Genomic DNA, 23,205 nt, shown 5'->3' with positions numbered 1-23,205 from the left:
GGAATAGCTGCTTTCCACAGAAGTGGGTTACTGTGGATGGGTTCATGTCTGTTTCTGCGTGTTCTCATCACAGTGCATGCAAGAACTTAGTGGCTCTAAAGGCATATGCTCCTGTCTGTGGGTGGAGAGCCTGTTGTCTTGTAGCCCTGGTTCATCCCATTGGCTGTGGTGCCATGAGCAGATAGACTGGAAATGGCTCCTTTGACACTCCCTGCTCCTGCACTGTCACATCCAGAGCTACTAGCATGGCATACCCTGAGGGACCTCCTGAAGCACTGCTGTCTCAGGGACTGCTCACACATCTTCACACTACTGAGGCTCCTACTTGGGATGGATGTAGTCTCACATAGCATAGACCAGGGGAGAAACAAAGCATTGCAAAGCAGCTTCTTTTTGCTGCCTTCTTCATGGGCCATACCCAAGCTGGGTGCCAGCAGAATAGCAAGACAATTACCTCCAACATGCTATAATGCTCCTGTCTCCCAGTAGTTCTACCCTGTGTTGTATATTGACAGGTGTGGTAAGAGGGGAATAGAGGTGAGCATGACAGTCTTGCATCCCCTGGGGTGTATTTAAGCTCATACCATGATGTGGAGTGAGAATTAGGTCTCAGGTTTAGCTTCTGGGTCCATAGGCCATTATGTTTACAGTACTTCATGGTTGATACTCCCCTTCAAGGGCAGTGGTGAGGTACTAATGAATGTTTTAAAGCACTAAAAAGCTTTGCCTCACAGGAAAAAACAGTCCTACTGAAACCAGTCCAAACGTTCTACAGTCCTGAGCCTTTCTTCTTAGTGGGACTGGAAGTACGAAGTGCTCCATCGTACACACACGAGCCACCGGCACAGCCAGTATTGGCATGGCACCTGCCGAGGGCTCCCAGCCCTCCCTGACACCTGTGTCAGTGGTACTGGGGAGGTGGGAGGTTACCCGGGAGTTTTCCCCCTGAGCTGGGATGTGGAGGCTGCCCGGGGCTGGAATGGCTTCCTGCCCGCACAGGGCTGGCACAGTGCATGGTGCCCCTGGAATTTCTGGGGCTCCCGGCAACACCTCCTCCGCACTGCCCTCCTTTGAAGGTCCAGGTTTCACAGCCAGAGCTGGGGCTTTTCTTCCTTTCCATCTCTGCTGTTTATCTCGGAGAAAACCCATCTCGCTGTTTTTCAACTGCCCGAGGGTGTTTTTTGGGGGTTTTTCAGGCTATTTTGAAGTTCATTTTTCCCAGATGTGCTTTTTTTTTTTCTTTCTTTTTTTCTTCTGTAACTTTTCTTCTTCGCCTTAAAGTTTCCGGCCACGTGACTTTCAGCTTACATCCCTGAGGTTCTGAGAAACCACAGGAGGCTGAGACCTAAAGGGAAGGTGCAGAGGCTCGGAAAGGAGAGCAGAGAAAGTGGCAGAGCACGGGCCAGGAGGACAGTGTGCCTCCGGGACGGGCAAGAGCTGGGAAACCAAGGGCCATCTTGGGCAGGGGAAAGAGAAGGGTAACAAAACAAAAGGCAGGCATCCCAAGGGTACAACGGAAGCTGAAGAGGCCCTGGGAACCAGAGACGGGAATCATGCCCCACAGCTCCGACAGCAGTGACTCCAGCAGCTTCAGCCAGTCTCCCCCTCCCAGCAAGCAGGTAAAGTGGGAACCCTTCCCCAGCATTCCCTGGATGGAGTCTTTCCAAGTGGGCCACAGGTGGGCAGGAGGCAGGGTGGCACCCCCCACTAGCATTTTCAGAGCACACTATGGTGGGGCTTTCTAGGAAGAGCTGTGGTGAGAGGGATGCAGGCTGAGCCAAGAGTCCTGGCAGGAGTCTCAGCCATGGAGCTGGGTATGGGTAGAGAGAGGAGGCCTGGTTACCTGGTGCTATGCGGGGCCAACTGTGGGGCCTGGACCCCTGGGGCATGGTGGGCTCTGTGGTACATGCTGGGGAGGCAGCAGGCATGAAGCATCTGTGAGAGTCAGTGCTTTGGTGAGGACCCTGAGCGTGCACCTCCACACCATGGATAGGATGGCTCAGGAGAAGCCTGCTGGCTTCCTGCTGCTGTGGATAGCACTTGGGAGCCAGAAAAGGCTTGCCACTTTGGGTCTGCTCTCTTTTCTGTTCAGCCTCAGAGATTTTCCATCCCGCTAATGCTTGACAGAGGGATTTTGGTTTGTTGCAGCAAGTATCTTAATGGTAGGTTGTCTGCTGGCAGATACCGACACAAGCCTGAGGTATTTGCACTGCCTTTTCTGTCTAAACTTTATTATATCTGTCATCTCTCATTTCTCTAGGGCTACCAACAGGCAAGTACCTGAGACTTTGCTCAGAAATCTTGAGGATGATCAGGGCAGATGATTTTGGGCTTGCAATCAGGGATGGGAAGGCATCCTGCTAGAGAAGGGGATAAAGCACAGGGGTTGCCAAAGGATAGGGACTGAACTTGGTGCAGGATGTGGGAGCTGCTGTATCTGAGGCATTTGTAGGGTATTGTAGGCAAGGATAAAACGGTTAAGTTCAAAGAAAATAAAAGATCCTGGGCGGGGTGAAGGGGGGAGAGGATGTGGACAGACTGATGGGCTGGGTAGATAACTCTTGTGGCTGAGTCTTGTAGTCCTGTGGAGAAGTGGTGGTGTGAATGTTAAAGAGTCCACAAAAGAGGCAGTGCAATATGAAAATAGAAGATGAAAGAGTCTGTGTGACAGTTTCAACTGTCAGAAGGCAGCAGCAGGACCAGATATCAGCAGAGAGCAGCTACTGCATGAAGCTCATGATCTGGGGCCTGGAGACCTGTGCTCTCCCCTGCCCAAGGGTCTTGGGAATGTTGCAGTCAGTGTTGCAGTCAGTGTTGCAGTCAGTGTTGCAGTCAGTGTACCGAGGGACTCCAGAAAAGAGCAAGCACAGAGATCAAAGAGCTGGTGCAAATGAGATCTGGGGAAAACCAAAAGCTCTGAGTCTGTCTAGTTAAACAAAGCAGAGGCCACATTGCACTGTAAGGGTCTACAACAAATAGAGCTTGAAGGAGGAAAGTGATGGAGAGGAGGAGGGACCTAATGGGATTAAAGGAGGAAAACACAGGGTTAATCTCTGTAAAGACGGCTTAGTGAAGGAGCTGGAATATCTGCAGTGCCACATCCCCACAGAGAGACAGGAAAGGGAAAGGTTTTCTGTACAAGGAATTCAAATTATTCTGGGAAGAGGTTCCTGCTCTTGTCCTTCAAGGCATATCACAAATTCTGAGTCTTGGTAAAGAGTGGTCATTTCCCAGCTTACTAGGATGCCCAAAGGTATCAGACTTGCCCCTCCTGGCAATGGGGATGCCAAAAGCTTCACGCATCCCTGGGATATGGCTTTATCCTGGTGCTAAGGGTGTGTATCCCATATCCTGTGCTTCAATTATGTTATCCGCTGTGCCTCCTTCCCACCTACTTCCCTGCAGGAGCATGGCAAGGGAGGGGATGCCCAGACATTTCTATGCCTTGTTTCCCTAGGACTCTTCTGATGACATGAGGAAAGTCCAAAGGAGGGAGAAGAATCGCATTGCTGCCCAGAAGAGCCGCCTGAGGCAGACCCAGAAAGCAGACACACTGCACTTGGTGAGCACTTCCACCCTTCTCTGTCCCCAGTGCTGAGAGCTCACATGGGGACAACATATATTTCCCATGGGCAACTGGAGCAGGGATGCTCAGCTGGGCTGGGACAGGAAAAGTGAAGCCAGGGCAGGATGTAGGAGTTGGCGCTCACAGCAAGAGCACACAGCCCAGGACAACTGCCACTAAAGCATTTAGTTTTGCAGCTAGAGCTACTTCAAGTCCACCTTTATCTCTCGGTCTGGGATGACTGATTTCCTTTCCTAGCCTCTTCTGACTCACTCAGAAGCTCTTTGAAAACACAGGCTCACCCAGCCTGCTTCTCCCCAGGTTTGTGCATGCCATCACTTAGGCAGCGGTGCAGCAGTGTACAAGGATGCTTCTCAGAGATTTGTATTCATTAGTATGGATGATGCTGCAATGTGGAGCTGAATGGGACATGTCCCCTGGTCTGTTCCCTGACAGGCTCTGCAGCCTAAATACTAATAATCTTCCAGCATTTTTATATTTCTCCATGGTAGCATTCCTGAAGGCTTTTCTTGTTGTTTAGTGTGGATTTCTTGTCTGGTTTTGCCTTGCTGCCCTGCTCTCCTCCTGTGGTGCCATGGGCACTCCTTTGCCTCTTCCTAGTATGAAGTATTAGACATCTGCTTTTCAGGAGGGATGGTCACTTCTGGCTGTGTTTGGGCAGGAGTATGTGGTTACTGTTGGAACACATAGGCTGAGCTCCTTTGTATTTTGCATGTTGGCAAGTGCAGTGCCATGTGTTTTGGGCCATTGGTAGGCAGGATGCAGAACACACAACCTGCAGCGGGTAGGGGCCATCTTTATCCCTGCACTGGGTTCAGCTGCCCTTTGAAAAGTGCAGTAGTTGACCTCATGTTTCAAAAAACATCCTTTGAGTTAGTGGTCTTCATATTCCCCCATATCTCCATTTTGGGGAAGAATTCATGAGAAGGTGGTCCTGAACCTTCCTCCTTATTTAGCACCCACAGTCCATAGTTGGAGCTGGGTTTAAGATAGAAACTTCACTCTTTTCTCAGTAGCTGATGATCCTCCTGGAGCTGAGATGGCTCTGGTCTGTATTACATCTGTCAACAATGATAGTCTGGGTGACTGTGCCTGAGAGGGTTGTAGAGACACCCCTTCCTGGGAGCCAGTAGTCTCTCCAAGGTAATCCTACAAGTGGATATGGACTCTGATCCTCCCCCAGGAAAATCATGCCTAACTGTGCATCAAGAAAAATTGCTCTGCTCTTAGAACAGATGACAAACCACTGGCTTACAAGGTTACTACTGCTCAGCTAGCATTGATAGCACACAGTCCTTGCCGTGCATTGCGGATGGCAGCCGAGGGGCTAAGCTCAGTTTGTTTCAGATAGGATCCTGGCAGGCAGATAGAAAAATGCAGGGAGGCGAGTAGAGAATGGATTGAATTTTTGCTAATGTTGTTCTAGTCCCTGGTGGACAGTGACCCCCTGCTGTTCCTGAGTTTATTCCCTAAGTGCTCTTTCCCTTTGGTCAGCTCTGCATGAGGGACTTCACCTCTCTGATGTGGTTCTGCCCACAAGAGCATGGCTCAACTTGAGCTCTAGTGGGATGAAAGAGGCCAGCAGCTGTGTCTGCCCCCAGGGATTTGTAGCTTGTATTTTGAGGGGAATGAGTCATGGGATGCCGGAGCTCACAGCCCCTGAGTGATTCCCATCAACTCCCGAGCTCAACGTCAGTCATGATTTCCAAAGCATCTAGCCACATCAGAGATGCTCCTTTGCTGTGTGAGCTCCTCTTGTGACAGCCGCTGTAACTGCCGAGTGTTTCATTCGACCTGTGCGCAGAGCACGGGCACCGTCACAAGTCAGTGTGGCAGCACAGGGGCGGCAGGTTTGCTTTGCTGAGGTGATGGTGCAGCCTTCCAGGGTCTCGGGGTGCTGGGTCCCGCTTTAGCTGTCTTGGCTGAATTTGCAGAGCCTGCTGCCGTGTCCTCTCTCCCTCCTCTGGTCCTGCTCAGGCTGCTGGCTCCATGGTCGGTTGCTGCCGGGGATGCTCCAGGCCGGATGGAGCTGACTGCACTTTGGCAGCAGTAGCGGCAGCAAAAGCTTCGTACTCTTGGAATCACTGGGACAAGGCTGAGCATCACTATTAACCCCTTTGTTGTTATTCTCATGAACAACAGTATTAATTCAGTTCTTCTGAGGCCTCAGTTTCTCTTTTCTTCTGACTCAAGCACCCCTCCTCCCCACCGTGCCGCCGGTTTCCCCGGCTGCTGGCAGGAAGCAGTGAGTCTTTTCTTTCCAGGGCAATGACAGGTTTCCTGTGGCAGGTGGTTTTCTGGTTAAAGACGGCGGTTATTCATTGCGCCCTGCCCCCGGCCGGGCGCCCCGGGAAGCGGCCGGTGCGTGAGAGGAGCGAGAAAGCCTGGGCGGGAGCAAGGCCGCAAGCACTTCTCGTAAGCCGGGCCCGGGGAGCGCGGCTGGGCCGCCAGCATCCCGCCCGCCCCGGCTGCTCGGGGGAGGGGGGTTTGCCCAGGCGCGGCTCCGAGCGGGGTTTACCGGAAACCCTGCGGGGCTGCACCCCCTGCCCCCAGCTCATCCCTGCAGCTCCCGTGATGAGGAAGCCTCTGTGGTTCTGTCCTTGCAGGAGAGCGAAGACTTGGAGAGGCAGAACGCTGCGCTGCGCCGGGAGATCAAGCAGCTGACGGAGGAGATGAAGCACTTTACCTCGATGCTGAGCTCCCACGAACCGCTCTGCTCCATCCTGACGTGCCCGCCGCCGCCTCCAGAAGTGCTTTACGCCACACACTCCTTCCACCAACCCCACATCAGCTCCCCACGCTTCCAGCACTGAGTCAGCCAGTGAGATGACAACCTGCCAGCTCCACCGACTGCAAGAAGCAACTTCATGGGGCTCACTTTTCCATCCAAGGGAGAGGGACAGACGGACGGACAGACATCCCTTCCTAAAGTGTGTACTCTGAGTGACTTGCCTAAGATCTTCTCCCTGTGCAGAAACGGCAGAGCCACCAAGAGGCATCTTCAGGCATTTTCCAGCTTGGATCCTGGGAGGAGGAGGCATTCACAAAAGGGCAGCAACCCCTTTCCCTGGTGCTTGCCTGGGGATGCTCGAAGGATCATGTGGCACTGGCAGCCTCCATGCAAGTGCCTGGCTGCGGCATGCAACGTCTGGAGCTCCAGGGAGAGGAGCTGGAGTGGGGGCAGAGGGGAAAGTTGGGGGCCACAGAGTTCCAGGGCAAAACTGGTTTATTTTTGTAAAATAAAGATTGAAAATGCTTAACTCTTTGTTTGCAAAATAGGATCTGAGCCACTCCTAAGGCCGAGCATGACAGAGGAACGATGCAGGCAGCACGAGGGTAGAGCTAGCAGCAATGGTTTGCGGAGGGATGTAGTTCCAGGGCGGGGGGATACTTCCCTCCTTGCTTCAGGGCTGGACCTGGTTAATGGGTCTGGTGTGCCACATAGCATCACAGGTCTCTTCCCTGCTGCTCCCCTCGACTCTCTGCTGTCAATGGCTACACCTCTGTATGCTCCCTTGCATGGTGGAGGTGTGCTGCCATTTTGTGTTACCCCACATGTGGGTTTTGGTGTGCTGGTGGATCAGCACAGCTGGGAAAGAGCACTGCAGTCTGGAAGAGGGTGCTGTGCTGCAGCACACAGGGGAAGCAGGACCCTTGCTCCAAGGCACCCTGCTATAAGGCATGTAGCTGCAGCCTACACTGTTTTCCCTTCCCCACCAGTCACAGCTCCACCAAAGACTGCTGTGTTATCTCATGCATTGAAGCAGATGAAAGCTGAAAGGTCAGTGAACAGTACATTAGTTCCGCTGCGTCTCACCTACTAGAAACACAAGCTGGTCCATATGGTGGGAGTCTCTGTACCTAACACTCCACCAACCAGCAATCTGCCTATCAGTCCTACTCTAAACACAGGGCTGAAGCCCACCTGCCAGTGTAGGTCTTGTTGCTAATGCTGGCCTAGGACTGCTGCCATCTCCAAGGCATCAGCTGAAATTTTTTCATCACAGGGTACCACAAGCAGTGCTGCTGACATAGGCTTTTAATTGACTCAATTTGTAGATGCTCTTCTTTCATGCACAGAACAACAGTGTACCTCCAGATGGATTTTGGCCCATTCCATTGTCATAGCCCCCAAGGGTGGTCAGGAAAAGTCTGTCATGTGCTGGGCTGTGCCCATTTTCTCCATCTGGTTTACACTAGGGAGATGATAACCAAACTATTAGTATAAGAACCAGAGCTGCTGATTCCCTGTACCTGTGATGGTTTGAGCCACCTAGGCTACAAAGGCCCTTTCCAAACTGCTTTTCTTTGGGATTTGGCCCTTTAAGCCTGGGAGACACAATTGGCTCTAGCTCTAGTTTGCTTTTACAGGTTCTGCTTCTGCTCCTTCAGTTTCTTCTAGGTTTGCTCCCAGATTTTTCACTTGCTGTTCCTTATGGGACTGATGCTCCCATTCTTCCTGGGTTACATAGAATCAGAGAAGAAAGCTACTGCTATCCCTCTTGGGATCTGCTGTGCAGGACACTGCAGGCTCATGCTCCTCACTGGTAGATGCAGCAGAGCTCCAGTAAAGCTTGCATTGCCTTAAAGCATAGTATTGCCTACAGTAATGAGAAACCTCCATCCCCATGGCTATAAAATGTGAAGCTTGGTTTTAGCCACAGATTGAGAAGGTCATACGCTGATGTATGTGTATCACTTATGCCCATAGAGCCTCAAAACCAGTATTTTTTTGCAGAGTTGCTGAAATCCGCGATCCTGCAGGCTGGGTGGGGTTCTGTGGGATGCCCACAGAATTGCTAGACTACTCACTGGTAACATCTCAGACTTATTACTGCAACTCAGAACGAAATTAAGTGGTAAGCGGTGAGACTGGGAGATGGGTTTGCAACAACATCCTCTCCAGAACCTAAACAGCATTCTTGGCATGATCAGTTGAGGTGCCCTTCCTCTGCATGGCTGGCGGTGTGCTGGAAGGCCTCCAAGCAACACTGTGCTCCTCCGTTTTGGCCAAGCACTGAGTGCGTGTTGGTGCTAAAGGATTCATGTTCCAATCTAACTTGTCTTTGCTCCAGTCTTGCCCTCAAAACCCTGGTAACAGAAGATGATCTGCGTGGTGCTCGTTGCATGTCTCAATATAGTTTCTCTTCGTTATGAAGAATGGTTCCCCTGGAAGACTGTGCTTATCACCTGAGCAACGAGGGACAACATGTGCTTTCAGAGCCATCAGCCATTTTGACCAGAAAGAAAGATCTTTTCCTGAGGCTATTTGCAGAGCTGCACAAGCAGCCTGATCAGGCTGTGTGAGGAGATTGCTTCACCTCTGTACCAGTGCTGTCTCTTGCTTCTCTTTCCCAGGCTCCTAGCCTCTACTCAAGCCTTCTCCTCCTATTTTATTTTTAAGTAGCCAAGTGCCTGTCCTCTGGTGTGGCCCTTGCTGTTGTGAGCAAATGAGCTGTTCATGAGCTCAAAAGAGGAGCAAAGGGCAGGGCGGTTTCGATAGTCTGCTCCTACCTGCAATGCAATTTCTTCCGAACTTAATTTCCATGGTATGTGGCATTTCTAAAGTGTTGTGTAAGTATTATCTGGCCATGCCCAGCTTCCAGGAGCACCGTGCTGCTTGCTGCTCCAAGGGATGCTTATGGGCACACAAGTGGAGAAACTGGGTGATGGCTGGGCCTGTGGCAGCTTGTCCCTACCCAAGCAGGATGTCAGTGCCTTACTGACCCACACTGAAAAGCTCTTTTAAAGTAGAAAACAGATTAGGGCTTACAGGAGGCTGACAGACTTTTTCGAGCAGAGGAAGTCCAGACATGGACAACCCTTCCCTGCCAGCACAGCCTACCGTGTGTTTGTGCTGGCCTCTGCTGGGCACAGGCTGAGCTCTCCCAGGCTGCAGTCACACTTCTCCATTGCCAGCTCGTGTGGGGCTTTGCAAAGCTGTGTGCAGCCAGTGCTGGGCCGGAAGTGGGAACTGAGCACTGGGAAGCATCACAGTGGAGGGGTAACAGCTACTAGCTTAAACATAAGTCTGGCTGCAGCCCTGATGAGCTATAATCATCCTCACAGACACCTGAGATGAGAGCTGTGGATTTCAGTGTTTTGATACCCAGGAAAGCTTTTGTAGAAGCACTGGGGCTGGATTTCTGCCCAGCAGCCTTGTCAGGGACTCTGCTGTGGATCTATACAAAGCCATCCAAAACCCCAGTGGTTTGGGGCTGGGACAGCAGTGAAAGCAGGTGGAATGTGGCACTGGGAGGCAGCTGCTGCAGGTGATTTTCAAGGCTTTGTGACCACTGCCTCCACATTACTTGCTGGCTAGTATCTCCCCTGCAGACAGAACAGAGGTGGCTGGCAAACATCTGTTGATACAATCTGAGGGTGGAGATGGGAAGCAGGGGTCATGAGAATTACATTTTCCTTTATGACTTTTGCTGAATCTCAACACCTCCTACAGGCCAAATGATTCAAAGAAATCACAGTATGCACTGCAAAGTAAAGCACAGACCTTTATTGGCTCTGGGGCACGTGGGGGTTCAAACCCCCCCATGCACATCTCCGAAGCACAGTAAATTTCAGGGTTTTTTATACTTTACATTCTCACCTTGATACAATTTTATCGGAAGTGTCCACAGATAGGATTCGGTAAGTTACCTAACTGTAGTCCTGCTGCACACCTGGGTTAGGGCTACAATGACAGTCTATTGGTTACGTTTTAGCTTTCAACTGCTAATACCTGGAGCTACATGCTTAGTTCTTTGTTCAAATTGTTATCATAGTTTACCATCAGGGATGACCTTGCTTCGAAACAGTTTACAGAAGCAGACACAAGCTATCTACAGGTCCAAATTCTAGGGCATTGCTTGTCATGCCTCACCAGAAGGGCAGGTTCCCACCCTCAGAGGGGCTCCCTGTTGGGCAAGCATTCACGTTTAAGTGCTAAGTCGTACTCATGATAAAAAGTAAAGTTATTTCAGCTACAACGGTTTGGTCTCACGAGGCATCCTGACAACTCTATGTAGAAGCAGAGCAAGTTACACAGTGTGGCAGGTGCAGTAATTTTCTCCCTTTCCATCCATGTAAAAGCACAGGCTCAGCACTTTACAAGCACTCAGTATCAGCATTTCAGAATTGCTTCAATAGTAAGATAAATAAAGATACAAGATTCGGTGCTGACTTAAGCTTGACATATCTCCCCAGATGGGAAGCCCAGGGTAATATTTTATGCCTGGTATTCCCTTCCTGCTTCATCTTCCTCAGCTCAGCTGCAATCTCCCAGTGTGCCAGATGCCAACGTGGAGAGAGACAGAGCCAGCCAGTCCAGGGGAAGGCACATTTGTCCTGCTGTATGAGTCTGTTATGATCCCAGCTGTCATCACTATGATACAATCCCCATAAATTGATTCACATGTGATTTTTCTCCCTTGAGGGACAGAAGAAGAGGTAATACCCAAGCACAGTATGCATGGAGTCAGAGCTGAATTAGAGGTATGTCTTCAGTCTGGGAAAGGTCAGAATAAGCAGCTCTGTTGCCCACTTTGTTGTGGCTCCAAAGTATTTATGCAGTTGCTTCACAAATCCCATCAGAAGTCACTTCTGTTAGTGCTGCCAGCCTGCATCAGCAAGAGGATAATCTCCTACATACTGAACCAAAGCAGCAGCTCATAAAAGAGACCTTCTTTCTGCCTCTTACAATGATCACAGTGTCTAAAGCAATGCTTGTCATACAAGAATGCTGTCTGGATGCTAGTATTTCAGCACAAAGATCAAAGAAGATCAGAAATCACTGCTAAGAGACAAAGTATTTTTATGATCAAATGCTGGTGAGAAAAATCAAAGCGTGGCATGAAATGGTGAGATTTTCCTAGCATCAGAACTGTGCTCATTTTTTTTCTGGGTTCTTGCTCTGCCATCACCTTATTGATGGGTGATCTGGTGAGGATTTGAGCAGTGACACAGCAATGTGTGTATACATGAAGTTTTCTAGGTTAATCAGAAATCTACCCAACTAAAAGTAGGAAATGCATATTCATTTCTTGCCAGTGCATTAAGTTTACTACGTAAGACTATATTTTTTCTTGCTACTGAAGTTGCAGACGCCAACTGCTGAGAGCCCTACTGCTTCAAAGACATCCATCAGAGTGAGTGTGTGTTCATCCCACCTCCTGCACCAATTCTGTTCTCTTTCCTGAGAGAACTTTTCTCCCCTTGTGGCAGCAATGGTACGGTGCCCCGGTCCCCAGGACTTGTCCCAGGTTTGTCTTTTTTTGCTGCAGTGCAAGTGGGAGGCAGAAGAGGAATGTGCCTGAGTTCAGCAGTGAGCCATGCACATATCCAGTGTTCTTTAATTATTAATGCCGGCTGCAAGCAGTAGCAGATGAAAACCATTTTTGTGTCATTAGCATGAACTGATATGACTCACTGAGATGGAGGCTGGAGGATGCTGAGTAAGAAAGGTTTATATACTTGGAGCTTTTGGTATTTGGGGTTAATCTGTGACCCTGATCTGGACTGGGGATGTAAATCTAGACTGTGGCTGAGTTTTGAGTCTAGCTGGCTCTTTTTTCACTTCTTTTATTCTGAGCTGAGTGAAGAGGTATTAATGTCCCAAGTACATGCATGTGCAAGGCCGAAGAGTGAGATGGGTTTGCTCCAATGACAGAGCAAACAGAGCCTAAGCATGGCTCTCCTTACAAGTATGTAACTTCACAGGTTTTCACAAGCAAAGATTGAGAGCCAGGCTTAGATGGTTGAGCAGCGCAGCAGACTAACCACAGTTTTACACAGCTTTTGGATTAAAGCTGATTCTCATCCGGCCAGATCAGAGCATAGGACAGAGCAAGTTGACATCTGTTTGCAGAAGACAATGCAGAGGTTGTGTAACCATCCTGTACCTCTAACCAAAAACCAGCATATCTGAAGTAGGATGGGTGCAAGTGATCTTCCATGCTACACACTCCTTTTTACATCCTTTCGTTGCTGGAAGAAAGCAGCTGCGAATATTAACATTTCAGCTATGCCCTCCCATGTACTCTTTGCAGTTCAGACCTATATAATTCATCCATATAAATATTGCAACTGAACTGGACAGGGTTAAATTAAAGTCACTGTTGTGTTAAAGCCAGACTTTGAACAGGAAGATTAGATCTGTAAAGAGGTGGTAAGATGCTATTGGCAGCCAGGGTTCACAGTCAGGAGAAACAGTTCTGCCCCTGGCAGGGGCACAGGCAGACCTCCTTAACTCTTTGAGCCCTTGTTTCCCCGATAAAATAGATGTAGGTGATGCATCTCCAGTGAAGTTCTCCGAGAGCTACATATGAGATGTGCTGAAGGGGAGCAAAATTTGATTTATGCTTTTGAAAAAAGGCCTTACATGTTGAAGATGATAGGTTTGGTGCTCAAAGTTATTCCCTGCACAGTTTTGGTAGTTTGGACGTCTGCAGGCTTCTTTAGATGGGATTTTAGATTGTGAAACTAAGCCATCATGTTTTCTGGATTGGAAGGTAAATTTTGCAAGATTTGGAATACTGCAGAGGCTGTTATAAAGGTAGTTGTCCATCACTGTAGGAATTTTTACACAGGAAACGTAACAGGAAATATTCATAAGGGTTTAGGATATCCATTGTGTATCTAACCTACTGTCATAACCTAATCCACTGCGCAAACAAGCTGTACGCTGGATCTTACTTTCTGGTGGCTCCTGGGATGTAGACAGCTATAGGTGCCAGCAGAGGGCTCGCAGCCTTCCTGCTCCGTAGGGTAGCAACTCTGCCTTTGTCCAAAGGGGCACCCCTTGCCAGCCGCTCAGCGCCGTGTCCTCAGGTGTGTATTGCATCCAGGTGTGAACAGTTCTGCCAGCTATTCGAGTCTAATGATAAAACTACGTGACTTCTGAAATCCTCCCCTAAAGCAGTTTGTGTGTTGAAGCGATTATAAAACATTCTCCCTCCACCAACAAAGATCTTGTAATCTTCCCTGCAACGTCTGTTGTGAAAGGCTGTGTGGGATAGACTGGGAGATCTTCTGACATCTCTCCTAGACCTTAATCCTATCCGTTAAAATGTGCTAGAGCCACCTAAGAACTGCACTTGCTAGGTCTTCTGAGTGAAATGATGAGATATAAAGGCACAATGATGTAAGTTTGAGAGCAAGGGACATCCTGTGATTGATCTTTTGAGCTTAAATATTTCCCATTTAAAGGGAGCCTAAGCACGCTCTGAAGTCTCTTCAAGGAACTGCATCATTGGAAGATCCAGTAGATCCTTGAATACTTCCCCCTGGCAACCTTCACTTTGTGTCCACCTACTCCTTGAACCTCCAATCCAGTGTGGGACGAAAAATGCATCAAGGAATTATTCTTTTCACTAAAATTTTCTAATATGCCTTCTGTACACCTTCCAAGCTGATTTTCACCACCCGTTCATTACTGCCTTCCTTGTCATCGAGGCCTGTTGCCATCCACTAGAAATCAGAAAGGTGAATTATCATTGACAGCATTTATATTTACTGGGTGGGCTTTGAGAAAAGCAAACTTGTTCCAAGGCATGTTCTTCAGTCCTTACAGAACATAAGGGAATCTGTTGTAAAGGCAGAGTATATTCAGAAGTTGTATTTCTTGAGATCAGTAGGGAAACCAGAGATGTTGCTCTCTATCTGATGGCCTGTACCATTACCTTTAATTTGGACTCTAGTTTGCCTTCCAGCCTTCCCAGATACTTTTGGCCACAGGATCCTATAACCTTAGCACTTGTGTCAATCTCCATGTAAAAGAGGTTTCCCTCTAGCTTTTAAATTCACTTCAAGGGGTTGTCCTGAAATATAAATAATTTTTCATGCCTAAGAATTTTTTATAAAAAGATTCTCTGATGAGGGAAATCCAAAAGCAGCTGCTGTGTTGCTTCAAGAGGGAAAACGTTCATCTGAGTAGAAACAGATGCAGCAATGGAGAGAGGAAGAAATGCAGAGCACAGGGGTTTTATTTTGGTCCAGAAATTGGCAAATGATATAAAGGGGTGATCGAACACTTCACAGAGGCAGAAACAAACCAAAACAGCCCTGAGATCTGAGGACAAGAATTCTGGGAAGTGTGGGCCTGTAGGTATGAAAAGTACTTGACTAAATCAGCTTTGGGGGAGTCAAAGTTGCTTCTCTGCCTGATTCATGTTCTGGCTGCAGCCATCAGAGGCTGGGCACTGCTTTCATCTGTCTGCTTTTAGCTGTCCTTTTCAGCAGGGTCTGTGTTTTAGTCATTCTTGATTTACCGTTTGGCTTTTCTGATTTGACTAAGACACTGGTTTAGTGTGAGCAAACAGCTCCTTGCTTGGCAGGCTCTGGCTTGCTATGGATCTTTTGTTGATAATGGCTAAAACTGAGGATTTTTGAGAGAAATTTAGGAGCTGAAGATGGAACTGAAACAAAACTCAGGGTGACAGACTGTTTCTGACTCCAGTTTGGAGCAGGGCTGGCAGGAGGCCAAGAACCCAACTTGTGTTTCTTATTCTCCCCTATATATCAAAAGATTTTTCTAGGTGTGTGCTCTTTGTTTAGTCACATGTAAAGAAATTTATCCGTTCTCAGTGTTTTCTTAATGTATGACAGTGTCTCCACAAATCCTTATTATTTATACTCTTTCCACCTTTCCTTTTCTGTAAATTAAGCCTGAAAACCACAGTCAGTCCCTGTTAGACACTGGTATCTTCCTCTCTGCTGCCCAGAGACCTTTGACTACAGCAGACTGCCATACAGTAACTAACTTCATTATCCTGCATTCATCCAAGTTTACAAATTAAAGGTGCCATGGACTGTGGCAGCACTTTCAGTTACAGATAGCTGAAGATACAGTCCTAAAGTCTGTAAATGAATCTTCAGAGTGTAAAGCATTTTATTTGGCATGAGAACTCTGGCTAAAGTCATACAGACCTAAATATAACATGTAGGTGACATAGTTAGTCTTGAGTAACCTAAATAATGTCTTACCATCTGCAGATTTTGCTCCTTGTTCTGCTTTTGCGATTATGAATGGCTGATGGTACACTGAGCAGGCCCACTTTGCCATGCTAAAAATTGCCTGTTTATTTCTTTTCTTGATCCTTGCTTTTCACATGCTCTTTAATCAATTATAGTGATTTTTATCTCTGGCTAACTTTGATTTCCTCATAATCTTGTGGAGAATTTATAAAGACCTTTTCAAACCTGATGAAACTAAAAGTTAATTATCTGAACCATTTTACTATGATATCCTCAAAGTTCTCTGACTGTGCAACTGTTGGACCATGACAGTCCTTGTCCTGCTCCATTTCACCCCTGCACTTTCTGCACTGCTATAACTTATTGCATTTCTGACACATTAAAATTACAAATGCATTAGAACAGATTATTCTGTTCTTTCTATTGTCTCAGTACAGTGCTCAGAGTGACTTTGGGTGCCTAAGCTAATAATAAATGGGCCTGAAAACCTCTTCTCTGGCTTTTGCTTCTAAATTTGCCTTTCTTGTTCATTATATAAAAGGACTACACTATGGTTACATTACTACACTATGGTTACATTGTACCATCCTAACCAGCGTTCCAGTGAGGTTGGATTTTGACTGACAAAGCTGTGGGCTGCCGAGGGGTAGAGCAGGAAGGTTTGCAGCTCTGCCCTGTGATGCTTTCAGCAGAGCGCATAGGGAAGGCTGTGATGGCTTTCCTTGTCTCCAGCTGTGCTCCTTGGCCATTCTGTTGGGAGTAGGACACCCAAGTGAGTGACATGCAGTGAGCTGTTTGAGGATACACAGCAAGAAGCACTTAAGGTGACATTTGGTCTCCTTGGAATAATTTGTCCAAAGCATTTTTTTTCTCCTTGCATAGGAAATAAGAACATAAAGGCACCAAAGCTGATTGTCTGCCTTTGCTCCTGGCAGTAGTTAGGTGAATAACTGAGACGAGCATCAGCATCAGTAACCTCTGACAGCATTCCACAAAGTAAATACAAGCCAGAGAAACTTCACTTTTTCATTTCCTGATCCAAGCGTCTTTGTTTCAGGAATGCAACATCCTAAAGACAGCTCATCGCTGCCATTTTTCCAAGTGAACTTTGAGCTGTGTTTAATGCTGGAAGAGAGCTGAACACCACCAGCATGCAACCAAGTCCACATTTTAAGCCCACGCTGAGTAATGTTTGTACAGTTCAGATAACAGATTGCTAATTAAATGAGCTGTAGATCATAAGTGATCCCCAGGCAGATACCTGTCAGACTTGTGTGTTGCTGAAGTTATGGGAAAACAAGAACTGACTCATTAACTGCAGGTTTCCCAGGAGGAGGAAAACAAACATCACTTTCGACTCTTGTGCTTCAGTCCCACTGAGGTGTTTTAATTTTAACTTCACTGGATGTTTCCACTTCATAGTGTGCCATCTCATGAAAAAAACCCATTGGAAGCCAACCCAAATGAAACCGGCATCGTACAGGCGCCCATACTGGCATCTCTGGCTGGGTCAGGCGCTGCCCACATGGACACGAGCCTCCCCCCGACACTGTTCCGGGTCAGTCCACGGCCTGTTCATCACCCAAAGTTCACACCCCGAAGTCCCTCCTGCACGGGGCCGTTCTTACGCCGGCGCCTCTTCTTTAGCGTCTGGGTGCTGGCGGCCGCGGGGACGGGTTGCGGCCCCTCCGCTGGGCCCGCGCCTGAGCTACCGCTGCACAGCGACAGCGGCGCGGCCGTGCCCCGTCGGGCAGGCAGGCGGCGCGGCAGGGCGGGCAGGGGCCGGGCCGGGCCGGGCCGTGCCGGTGGTACCGCCCCGCGGCGCGGCAGCCAGTGAGCCCGGCGGGGCGGCCGGGCGGGGCTTCCCGGCCAGGTGGGTGCCGGAGGAGAGCGGAGCCGAGCCGGGCTGAGTCGAACAGAACCGAGCCAGGCGGGCTGCCTGTGCTACCGGCATGGTGAAGCGGGAGCTTGCTGGGGCGTCGGTGCTGGCGGCGGGGGAGCCGGCCGCTGCTGCCACCCCCGCGGTGAGGCTGTCCCGGCGTCGCTGGGTCGTGTTGCTGCTGTTCAGCAGCTACTCCCTGTGCAACGCTTTCCAGTGGATCCAGTACGGCAGCATCAACAACATCTTTGCACGCTTCTATGGAGTGAGTGCCTTCGCCATCGACTGGCTGTCCATGAGCTACATGCTCACCTACATTCCCCTGCTCTTCCCTGTCGCCTGGCTGCTGGACAAGAGGGGCCTGCGCCTCATCGCCCTGGCAGGCTCGGCCCTCAATGCCCTGGGTGCCTGGGTGAAGCTGGGCAGCCTGAAGCCGCACCTCTTCCCCATCACCATCCTGGGGCAGGTCATCTGCTCCCTGTCCCAGGTCTTCATCTTGGGCATGCCCTCGCGCATCGCCGCCGTCTGGTTTGGCTCCCGCGAGGTCTCCACTGCCTGCTCCATCGCTGTCTTTGGCAACCAGGTAATGGGTGGCTGGCCGGCACAGGCATGGGCTGTTATCTGCTTGGCCAGAGATTGGGGTGCTAAAGGGGTGAACCAAGGAGGAGGAAGAGATGTGTAGGGCCTGGAGTGCAGCAGTAGTGACAAGAGGCATGAAATTCCCTCTGGGAAATGCAACTGGTACGTGGAAGCATGCAGCTGTGGGCTTAGGCTTTGGGCTGATGGTGGTGGCAGATCTACATGGGAGGTTGTTACCTACATCTACAAAAATTGGGGTCAGCATGGGAACTGTGTATGATTATGGCTTTGAGAGGTGTTTGAGCTCAGGGTCTTTTCCATTGCCCTCCTACTCCCATGCCTGTGAATCTCTAGTTCAGGGGTACAATTCAGTTGGACCTTTGGGTGGGCTGGACGTGAATGCACAGTACTGAGAAACGCACTTTAGGCAGAGTGTCCTGCAAACCTCAGATTTGCAGTTGCATCGGGACTTGAGGCTGCAATGTCCTCCTCCTGCTAACAACTAAATGAGACTAAGAAGATTAGCGGTCTACTTGAAAGGAGTACTTGACACTGACCCCTGGAGGAAAAGGACTTTAGGACTTTCCTACCCCTTAAAAGTAGGTACAAGGCTTTCACAAGCAGTTGCTTTGCAAATAAACAAAACCTTTCATCAGGCTAGGGCGAGGTAAGCTCCGTGAGCACTGTTGTACCAAGGTGACTGAGGAAGGCCAGTGATCCACGCTTGCTCAAGCTGTGGTGTCTCCTCTTATAGCTAGCTAGCACTCAGGAGATACAACTTTCTACAGCTTTGAAAGGACTGGGGAGATAGCTTCTTGACCCTTGCACTGGAACACCCACTCATCCCTGCTGAATGAAGCAGACAGACCAATACTAATGCAATATGGCATCAGTGAAGTGAGTCTGGCTGTGCAATGCTGACATGGAGAAGAGGGAAGCAGAACCTGGCATTAGCTGCTAGGCTGGACCTGTGCCCCTTGCGTTGGCACATAATGTGTTCACCTACACATGGCTTGCACCACCCTGGACCATCTTCTATTCAGCCTGTGAATGGCTGCTATTCAAATGTGAATGTTTTGCAATTCAGGTATTTTCCAATACAGGTTCTTCCTCACAGACAACTTTGTGTGCAGTGGGTTTAAGGTCTCCTGTCTCCACATTCCTGGGTTTCTATGTTTAGATACTGCTGAGGCAAAAAAGAGGTGGATGCTCAGAAATGGGTATTTGAGGAACTGAAGTTTTTGGAACACTGGTGGGAATTTAAGGAGTCTCTTGTTTATGTCTTTTGGAAAAACGTACTTATCTTTCTCTGACTGAATCTAAGCTTTCCTCTTTGCTCTTATCAGCCAGGCTAGTGGGCTGGTTTTTATGTGTTTTAAATGAATCTTTAGAGTGGAAGGCATTTAACTTGGCCTGAGCACTCTGCTGATTTAGGAGTAAATAAGTAACTGAGCATTTTGTGGTCAGACTGTTTTTTAATTATTCAGGTGGAGTTACTCAACAGTGTGCATAAGAAATCCAAACAATGAGGCTTTCAGCCGGTGCTCTATGCCTGTGTGGTATCCCCATTGTCCTAAAAGGAGTGGGTTAGTATAACAGTTATGAAAAGCAAATTTCTGATGCACTTTTGGTGCTGAACACTGTTCTGGGGGTTGAACTGACATGTCAATGAGACCTCAGTTCAGTACGTAGTCTTTACTTTGTAAGCCCAGGCTTTCCTTTTAGAGCATCAAAGAAGTCAGAAATGTCAATGAGCAAAGGCAGGGCGTACTTCATAGGAAGAACCTATTAATTCCTTTAGTCGATGGTCTTGAGGCCTATAATCAGAGTGAATGAAAAGTCACTATTTTGTTTACTGGTGCTGTTGGGCAGGGGGAAGAAATAGAGGCATTCTTTCTTCCTGAATCTGCAGTTAAAGATCGTCTTTTAGGGAGTGTTAGCAAAGGTTATAATACAGTGGGTTTGTAATTGCAGTATGGCAGTATGGCAAATTATTCCCTGTTCTCATTCCTCTAAAACTGTATGGTCTTTCTTTCCTTGCCACATCACTCAGTTTGATCTCCTCAAGGCAGAAAACTCTGTCATGAGTTATCATGATTACCTTTATTGAATGCCAAGCACTGATGTTTTGCTCCATCAAGAACTGCAACCAGCTGCACGGAGTGGGGCATTCTCACTGTTCTTTTGTTTGATACCCGCCTGCCTTCTCCTGTCCTCTCAGCTAGGCAGTGCTGCCCTGAGGAGAGTCCTGCCTGCTGGTTCATCTAGGCTCTGCTGGGGTGGTGTCTGCTCAAGACACTAGTGCTACTTGCTGAGTGATGGTAACCTTCAGGTTGAAAGTTAGCCCTGAACAGTAAATCATTGAAGCAGTCAGGCTGGATATTAAATATCTTATAAAAAACCCTAAAGAAACCATAATAGAGTATTGGATTCTCATCCTGGGCCACACTTCTTCAGGCAGATTGGTTTTAGGCCTTTCTTACTGCTGTATCTCCCTGTTGTCACTTGATGGGAATGGGACATGAGCAACATGCAGAGAAGTGTATAACTTGCTCAGGGTCAGTGAAGGAACATTTGTGTGTGTTTGTGACTTTGTGTTGCTTTGATACCAATAGTGTTAGAATCATAAAATAGTTAGGGTTGGAAAGGACCTTAAGATCATCTAGTTCCAACCCACCTGCCATGGGCAGAGACACCTCACACTAAAGCATGCCATGCAAGATTTCATCCAGCCTGGCCTTGAACACTGCCATGGATGGAGCATTCACAGCCTCCCTGGGCAACCCATTCCAGTGCCTCACCACCCTTACAGTAAAGAACTTCTTCCTTATATTTAGTCTAAACTTCCCCTGTTTAAATTTTAACCCATTACCCCTTGGCCTGTCACTACAGTCCCTAAAGAAGAGTCCTCACCAGCATCCCTATAGTCCCCCTTCAGATACTGGAAGGCTGTTATGAGATCTCCATGCAGCCTTCTCTTCTCCAGGCTGAACAGCCCCAACTTTCTCAGCCTGTCTTCATACAGGAGGTGCTCCAGTCCCCTGATCATCCTCGTGGCCCTCCTCTGGACTTGTTCCAACAGTTCCATGTCCTTTTTATGTTGAGAACACCAGAACTGCACACAATACTCCAAGTGAGGTCTCACGAGAGCAGAGTAGAGGGGCAGGATCACCTCCTTTGACCTGCTGGTCACGCTCCTTTTGATGCAGCCCAGGATACGGTTGGCTTTCTGGGCTGCAAGTGCACACTGAAGCCGGCTCATGTGCATTTTCTCATTGACCAACACCCCCAAGTCCTTCTCTGCAGGGCTGCTCTGAACCTCTTCTCTGCTCAACCTGTAGCTGTGCCTGCAATTTCTCCAATCCAGCTGTAGGACCTTGCACTTGTCATGGTTAAACTTCATGAGGTTGGCATCAGCCCACCTCACAAGCATGTCAAGGTCCCTCTGGATGGCATTCCTTCCCTCCAGCCTATCAACCGAACCACACAGCTTGGTGTCATCAGCAGACTTGCTGAGGGCACACTCAGTCCCACTGTCCATGTCACTGACAAAGATGTTGACCAAGACCAGTCCCAATACTGATCCCCGAAGGACACCACTCATTACCGGTCTCCAGCCGGACATTGAACCATTGACCGTAACTCTTTGCATGCAGCCATCCAGCCAGTTCTTTATCCACCGAGTGGTCCACCTATCAAATTGATGTCTCTCCAATTGAGAGACAAGGATGTCATGTGGGACAGTGTTGAATGCTTTGCACAAGTCCAGGTAGATGACATCAACTGCTCCACCCCTGTCCATCAGTTCCATAGCGCCATCACAGAAGGCCACCAAATTGGTCAGGCAGGATTTCCCCTTAGTGAAGCCATGCTGGCTGTCACCAAGCACCTTGTTGTTTTTCATGTGCCTTAGCATGCCTTCCAGGAGAATTTGCTCCAAGATTTTGCCGGGCACAGAAGTGAGACTGACTGTTACTTTTTTTGGTTGAAAGAGACCTTATTCCTGGCTCTTGCCATTCTGACAAAGAGAAGCATACAGCTGATGGTATTGGGAGAGAAGATGCAGGTGTTTTAAATGATCTTTCTACTGTAATTTTGCCTCCTTTTTTTTTAGCAGGAGTTGGTAAAAGGTGTTGATGTGGTTTGGGAGGAAAGAAAACTCAGCTCCATATTAGTCTTTGCCTCTGGGGAAAATTGATGCTGCACCTTACTGATATTCAGGGGGAGGTCTGTCCTTCTGATGCAACTGGCATGTGTCTTTAAAGGTTTAAGGCTTCCATAACAGAAACAGCCTTAGGCAAGGCTTAGAGGTACTATCTGGAGATTGCTGGGAGTGCCAGTCTAGCAGTGATGAGGTGATGGCATTTTGAAGTGGAGGAACTGGTTGATAAGCTGTGAATAAATCTAGCAAAAGGAATAAATAAAATTCAAAAGAATCCTGGTGGGTCCTTTTCTCTTGTTCTCAACTGGGGGAAAGAATCTGCTTGGGTAGTGGGTAAGGAGGGTTTTGCCAAATACTCTGAATGGCTGCTGTTTTTGTGCTGATGAGCCTGCAGTCCTGTTTTGTGCTGAGCATGTGCTGCTGCTGTTTGATGCCTCACTACAGACTGTGTTCTGTACCTTTCACCCTTCAGGAAGGTCTAAAAAGTGTTGTGGAGATGGAGCATGTCCTGTGGAATTTCTGTCTTCAAGTGGATTTCTAGATCTCTTTGACCTTTCCATCCCTGCTGGGGGCTCCCCAACTCTTCAAATGAGATTTGATCCCTGTTAGAAACAGGGGCAAGTGGCCATCTGCCTCATATCCTCTGTAGCTTGGCCCTGGTTTTAGCTATTAGAATAGAGAAAATTTAGCAGGGAAACAAGAGATAGTGACACTTTCTACCTCTTGCATCTTTCTGCCTCTGTGTAAAGAAGGGCAGGGTGGATCAGAGTGCTTGAATCACAAGGAGTTCTCTGTGGCTATGTCTCCAAGATCATGGATGTGGCTCAATGTGGGAGGGTGTGCTGAGCAAATAGCGAGGTGGCTTTCTCAGGAATGTCTAAGTTTCTGTAAATGGACACTGGAGCCTGAAATGAACTTTTTCCTGCCAATTTCATCTGGTCTAGCCATAGACTAAAGGCAGCTCTCCTTTCTCCCTCATAGAAGCTGTTGGCTTTCAGGTTGTGTTCTGTGGAATTTGTATGGGAGTTAAAT

General features: G+C 48.5%; 2 protein-coding genes across 6 annotated transcripts in view; both read left to right on the top strand.

Annotated features, from left to right (window-relative positions):
- Positions 1-1,353: 1,353 nt before the first annotated feature.
- On the top strand, positions 1,354-6,741 carry BATF (basic leucine zipper ATF-like transcription factor). Its single transcript, XM_005148892.3, has 3 exons — positions 1,354-1,619; positions 3,458-3,562; positions 6,193-6,741. Exons 1-3 carry the CDS (start codon positions 1,554-1,556, stop codon positions 6,397-6,399), a joined length of 378 nt encoding a protein of 125 aa, XP_005148949.1. The 5' UTR covers positions 1,354-1,553; the 3' UTR covers positions 6,400-6,741.
- Positions 6,742-17,400: 10,659 nt separating this feature from the next.
- Positions 17,401-23,205, top strand: part of FLVCR2 (FLVCR choline and putative heme transporter 2) — a 37,780-nt gene continuing 31,975 nt past the window's right edge. For 2 of the 5 annotated variants that reach the window (XM_031048786.2, XM_031048788.2), the window contains exon 1: positions 17,402-18,015. In XM_031048786.2, the coding sequence (XP_030904646.1) occupies positions 17,506-18,015 (510 nt within the window). In that variant the 5' untranslated portion in view covers positions 17,402-17,505. Of the gene's footprint in view, positions 18,016-23,205 lie in introns of all 5 variants that reach the window. The other 3 variants (XM_031048787.2, XM_031048789.2, XM_031048790.2) reach the window with 3 other exon arrangements.

The sequence above is a fragment of the Melopsittacus undulatus genome, chromosome 4 (genome assembly GCF_012275295.1).
Source record: "Melopsittacus undulatus isolate bMelUnd1 chromosome 4, bMelUnd1.mat.Z, whole genome shotgun sequence".
NCBI classification, from domain to species: Eukaryota; Metazoa; Chordata; class Aves; order Psittaciformes; family Psittaculidae; genus Melopsittacus; species Melopsittacus undulatus.
Note: the sequence above shows the minus strand (reverse complement) of the source record. Positions and strands in the feature narration are given on the sequence as shown.

Excerpts from the sequence above, each read along its gene's own strand:
- BATF (XM_005148892.3), top strand. The coding sequence starts at position 1,554 with ATGCCCCACAGCTCCGACAGCAGTGACTCCAGCAGCTTCAGCCAGTCT. Across the intron at positions 1,620-3,457 it reads CTCCCCCTCCCAGCAAGCAG|GACTCTTCTGATGACATGAG; the intron begins GTAAAGTGGGAA and ends TTGTTTCCCTAG. Across the intron at positions 3,563-6,192 it reads AAGCAGACACACTGCACTTG|GAGAGCGAAGACTTGGAGAG; the intron begins GTGAGCACTTCC and ends CTGTCCTTGCAG.